Source organism: Montipora capricornis, unplaced genomic scaffold (genome assembly GCF_036669925.1).
Source record: "Montipora capricornis isolate CH-2021 unplaced genomic scaffold, ASM3666992v2 scaffold_475, whole genome shotgun sequence".
Classification (NCBI taxonomy): domain Eukaryota; kingdom Metazoa; phylum Cnidaria; class Anthozoa; order Scleractinia; family Acroporidae; genus Montipora; species Montipora capricornis.
Window position 1 is genome coordinate 831,366 of NW_027180212.1, and position 6,135 is coordinate 837,500.

Here is a 6,135-nt window from a genome sequence, read left to right on the forward strand (position 1 = left end):
GACTGTATAATTGACATATGACAATTCGCAATATTGAACAACTAGTGTTTTCCAAACGTGGTTGATGAATCAGAGTAACAATTTACTTCTCCAAAAAGTAATTCACAAATTATAATAGTTGGCACCACGGCATTGAATAAAAATAAATATATGATGGCATGGATTTTGTCGAAAATTTCACAGCGAGGTATTAAATTGTCTTCATTTTCACGAAAATTTCCTTTTTGATGATTGCCCCCCGATGTACGCGAAGCAGCTGTTAAGGGCAGTAATTTGTGCTGATCGCCACAGTTAAAGTGGTAAAAGAAATACATGAGTTTGGATGCTCAGTATTTTAACAAAAGAGAACAACAACAATTTTCCACAAACTCCATGAAAAGCCATGTAAAAATTGGCTAAAGAAAATCAAGTTGCTCAAGACTCCCGCCGCCTTGACAGGAAGGCTTACAGCAGTGCGGGACATGCACATCTCATGTACGTAAAAGAGTAATAAACCCTTTATAAATAGAGGAAATTCTTTGAAAGGTTAAAAGAAGAGATGACTTCTGTTTAAAAATTTATTTTTATGTATTATGTAAAAGACACAAAGTTTTCAGGACATTCTTAGCTTAATGCATACAAAATATAATAACCCAAACGGAAAACCTTAACAGCTGCTAAGCCAGTCAGAATTGCTTGCAATATTAACTACAAAAGAGTCAAAACAATTGAACCAATCCAAATTGAGTGCGATAATAATTTACATTCTGGTCTCTTAACAGTCTTAAAGGAGAGTCGTTTTATGTTAAGCAACTTTGAAAAGAGATTGAAGCAGGAAGCTTAGAAAAATACTTCGCTGCATGGATAGGCTGAGAAAATGTTGGGAAAGCAGGCAATGGGAAGAACGCTTCATAGCGCATATTTGGTGATGTTATGTTTTCGATTTCAAGCCGTCAACGCACAGTCCTTACCAGGACCCTTGAATGAAAGCACTGGAGGTAACAAGACCACAAATTCCACTCCGCCTAGTCGGGCTGAGGTTACATCTCGAAAGGGAAGGTTCAACCTCTGTAATTTTAGCCAGCTTTCCGTCTGTTGGCGTCCTAGCCCGCCGTATATCATGAACGATACCAAAAGCGGTCAGATGACAGGGATATTGGACGACGCAATCAACAAGATCATTTCTGTGTGTTGCGATCAAACCAAAAACAGTTCGTGGTTGAAGTACAAGTACGAAGCGTCGAGTTTTTCTGATCTAACTGAATGCATGTATAAAGATTTTGATATCGTCCTTCCTATAGTTCCTTCACAAGTTGAAGCCAATCCATACATCAGGCAGCGTTCCCTAAGATTAATTCAATCTCCCGGAATAGCTGTCATCAAGAATGGAAGAAAGCTGGAGGAAGAAGCAAAATCGAATGTTTTGAGAGAACTAAGCGAGTACTGGACTGTCCTTGTATTAGCCGTTCTTTTGAACTTAATATTTGGAATTCTGGTCTGGCTATTGGTAAGTGTTGCCTTTTCTTAATTGTAGTACATCGTTCAAGAGATGCATTGTTTAAGGAAATGCAAGCGGCGGACAGTTGCCACATAATCACAACAACAGCAGACAAATGAAGAAAAATGAAAATAGAAAGAAACAAAAAAAGAATGGTTAAGAGGTGGAGCAATGAAATTAATTGAACTAAACTTTTAAGGAAAAAATGTGACAAAATATGCTTTTTTCAGCTGCTTAAATGGATGATAAGCAACACTTTTGGTCAGAAAAGTGTTGTCTACATGAGTGGACCTTCCATTTCAATTTATTCAAGGGTTGACAGAAAAATCGCCAAAATCGATTTTTTTTTTGTAGTGTTCTGTCAAGACGATAAATAGGTGACAACCAAAATAAAGGGAAAATAAAGGAAGATATTTTCACATGATTAAAATTTACCATTGAAAAACAAATAAGCCGCAAATGATTCATTAGGCAACACTAGAAATCTTCCCAACATCTTGCCGAGCAAGTCGAATGATTGTTAATCTCCACATTTTAATTAAAGGTCGGCTAAATAATAAACATTCACGGCAGCTTGAAGAAGTTTGAAAAATCTGCGCCCAGTCCCACCACTTAAAGTTCTGCTATAATTTTGCGGATCTTGACGAAAAATAAATAACCAAATTAATTAGTTTTCGAAATGCTAAGAGTGTCTAGAATGTATTTGACAGTCCAAAAACGAAAGATTTCCGACAGTTATTTTTTTAACGAGAAGCAATTTGCAAATGTCGTAATAAGCTTTCATATAAGATAAATGTCTCTTTTTATCGGCGGCTCTCCTTGGTTCTGTTAACGTTATAGCTCGTTCGATAATTTTTTGGAAAAGGCGGATATCACTGTGATTCTCAAAGCTTATCAACCATCAATTTTTTTTCTGGAAAAGCTGGAGTTAAACTCTCTACTGGAGTGCAATGTGTGGACATTTGGACATTTGGCTGTCACGTGGCAGAGGAACTCACGCTTAAGCCCGTTACACCACAGGTAACCCAGGCTCACTGTGTGCGTCACGTAGGTATTAAAATATGGAGAACATGTGAGGCGAAGTTTAGGTCTGAAAATTTGCTAGGAAATGGAAATAAAAATCGATAAAACTTACCATGTGGTGAGCTGTTGTTGTCCTTAATACGTACACGAAGTTTCGGGGAAAATGGTCCCCGTTCACCTTCCTTCATAATATAGTGACAAGGTAGGAGACGGAAGCCAGCGTCGGGACTCCGATCGACCCAAAACAAGCACGATTTTTTCCGCGAAAATCAAATCCAGTCGCTAAATAAACACGCCAGGTTCGTGGAATAGGAAAAATGGCACTGAACTCTGGACGCCTGGTGACGAGTATAATAAGTTCTGGAGGGAGGGGAGTCCCAAATTCCTAAAAACAAAACTCACTGGGCAATTTTTTGGGTCTCCCCTCCCTCGTGGGAGACTTATTATACTCATCACCAGGCGTCCAGAGTTCAGTGCCATTTTGAATTGGGCACTTCGTGAGTACCACGCTTTCTGGCCGCCATTTTAGCAGGTTAACTTACAAGTTTTACGGAGTCTGGTGGCTCCGCGTTGCTACCTGGAGATGCTTTAGTGGATTCATGGTTTAGAGAAATTCCTATTCCACGAACCTGGCGTGTTTATTTAGCGACTGGATTTGATTTTCGCGGAAAAAATCGTGCTTGTTTTGGGTCGATCGGAGTCCCGACGCTGGCTTCCGTCTCCTACCTTGTCACTATATTATGAAGGAAGGTGAACGGGGACCATTTTCCCCGAAACTTCGTGTACGTATTAAAGACAACAACAGCTCACCACATGGTAAGTTTTATCGATTTTTATTACCATTTTCTAGCATATTTTCAGACCTAAACTTCGCCTCATGTGTTCTCTATATTTTAATACCTACGTGACGCACACAGTGAACCTGGGTTACCTGTGGTTACACACGAGCAAGTTTTCCTTGAAAAGTGTCACTGACAATGTTCATATGCTCATTTGTATGAACGACAAATTTTCTTTGACGAGTTTTGCCTTTATAAGTCTTAGTTGCTGGTGTGAACGAATTAACAAGTTTTCTTTGACAAGTTTTCTTTGACAAGTTTTCACTGTAGCCGGCAAAACAATTACACAGCGGACGACAAAAAAAAAACAAACCGAAACCACAGGGCGCCATTGCGGTGCGTCATCACAAGAACAAGACCGCTGTGCGCCCGCAATTTCTCAATTTTCTTGGCAAGTTTTCCTTGTCGACCCGTACAGACGAGCAAGTTCTGAGAAGGGTCAATGTTTTCCTTGACAAGTGCACTTGTTCAAAATTGAGCATGCTAGCTTTTGAACAAGTGCACTTGTGGAGGAAAAATTGACATGTTCTTCTTTACACACCAGCAAATAAAATTTACCAAGTCAGAATTTGTCAATGAAAACTTGCTCGTGTGTAACCAGCTTTATTTTGACTCCTGAGCAGTCTGTCACGATTAACACAACCCGAGATTTTAGTTTCGTCCGTAGCAATTCTCCGTAGGTAAAGAAAACACTAGGTAGAAAGTGAAGGCAGAAAGATAGGGAAAGGAACTTTATTTAACTGTCTAGTCGTTCCAGCGCTGCCCGGGGGGGGGGGGGGGGGGGACACCCATATGGAACAGACGGGGAAATTTTGAATTTAACCCCTAAAGGAGACCATCTGGGCGTGGCTCAAGCTTTTTGTGACCCCTAAAGGAGACCAATCTGGGCGTGTCTTAAGCAAATTTTGACCCCTAAAAACAAGTTAAAAAGAAAATTTGACTTCTGTTTCTCTTCGCGTAATTCTGTGTTTCTTCGTGGAACCCTAAACGAGACCTTGGCGGCTTAAAATATTGGCGCTTTGCCCGGAAAATCCTAAGCGAGACCAAAATCCAAAATTTACACCCCTAAGAGAGACGACGAGCATCCCCGTCTGTTTGATATGAGAGTCTCCTCCCCCACCCCCCCCCGGGCAGCGCTGTAGCACCGATGGGGAAAACTGTAAACTAAAATCAACAATTGACGCAAATCAAGTCAAATGTTGGTTTTTGAGGAGACAGGAAAACCAGAGTATCTGGGGTAAAACCTCTCGGTGCTGAGCAGAGAACCAACAAACTCAACCGACATTTGACACCAAGTCTGGGAATCGAAACCCAGGCCACATTGGTGGGAGGCGAGTGCTCTCGCCACTGCACCATCCTTAACGTAATCCAGGATGAAGAATCCCCGAAGAAGATACGACTCGATGGACACGGATTAAACCACAACAAAACATATTTAATAATCCAACATGGCCTGCCCGCTTTTACGCGCCCCTACATCATGTAGGACAGCATGAAATATACATCTGCGCTCTTCATGTAGACTTACACGAAACATCCTACATCCCTTTCCTTCTTCATAAAACAAGAAGACAAATATAACATTGTGAACTTAAACAACACTTAAAGAGTCATCCTGACATCCGATGATCACGCTTAAGTTATTGTTCAATAATAAATGTTCATTCTATAACAAAGTCCTCAAATCTTTTTGGTGCATGTCTTGTCCGCACTGGTCGTGGTGACTTCACAGGTGTGGCTTCGCTCTGCTTGATTTCATCCTTCAACATCTCCAACATCCACCTCTTGAGATGCTGATTTCTCCGGACCCTCTGGTTTCTCTCTTTCGTGGTACAACTTCACATGAGTGGTATTTCTTTTATACTGGGCCCCCTCAGGCGACTTGACCACAACACTGTTACCGCACTTGGCAATTAGCTCTTATGGCTGGCTCTTGAGCTGGGTGGTCGACTTGTTTGCTCGAGGTTGCTTTAACCGGACTTTGTCTCCAGCCATCAGATTGCTTTCTTCAGCCTTACGCGTTCTGTCAGAGTATTCCTTCATTTTTATTTTCTTTTCTTGGTCTCGATCCCTTACTTCTTCATCTAGTTTTGCAGCCTGCCTCAAACCTGGAAGCTTTGTGCGCAATGTCCTTCCGAACAACAACTCTGATGGGCACACTCCTGTACTTGGATGGGGAGTATTTCGATAGGCAACTAAATACGTCTGTACGGCCTCTTTCCAGTCCTTTCCTTCCACTTGTGCGATCTGCATTCTTTTAAGAAGTGACCTGTTCTGACGTTCAATCTCTCCGTTCGCTTGGGACCACAGCGGGGAGGTCTTCCTGTGCTTAATTTCATTGTCCTTTAAGAACGTTTAAAAGGCTTCTGCCACAAAATGGGGACCATTGTCACTCGTCACTGTGTATGGCAATCCATGAGTTGCAAACATCTTCTTTAGGCTGTTGATGGCCACCTCTGCTGTGTTTCTCTTTGAAATACTAATTTCTACATATCTACTGTAGTAGTCGGTCACCGCGAAGACATAGTCCCCTGATGGTAGTGGGCCCATGAAATCAATCGCGATATCCTGCCAGGGCCCTTGAGGCAATTCAGTCATATGAAGAGGTTCAGGATTACATAGTCCGCCCACAACTTGGCAACCATGACATGTCTTGCAAAAATTCTCAGCGTCCTTATCAATGCCTGGCCACCAGACCTTTGTTCGTAGTCGCTGTTTCATTTTCACCAGTCCTTGATGTCCTTCATGGCCTAATTCAATCACTCTTCCTCTAAGTTTCTTTGGTACCACTATTCT

The 6,135-nt window shown here is 41.6% G+C and overlaps 1 protein-coding gene across 1 annotated transcript in view; it reads left to right on the forward strand.

The window, feature by feature from the left end:
• The first annotated feature begins 707 nt into the window (after positions 1-707).
• LOC138036262 (uncharacterized) overlaps positions 708-6,135 on the forward strand; it is an 18,683-nt gene continuing 13,255 nt past the window's right edge. The window contains exon 1 of the mRNA XM_068882604.1: positions 708-1,486. Within this exon, the coding sequence (XP_068738705.1) occupies positions 857-1,486 (630 nt within the window). The 5' untranslated portion in view covers positions 708-856. The remainder of the gene's footprint in view (positions 1,487-6,135) is intronic.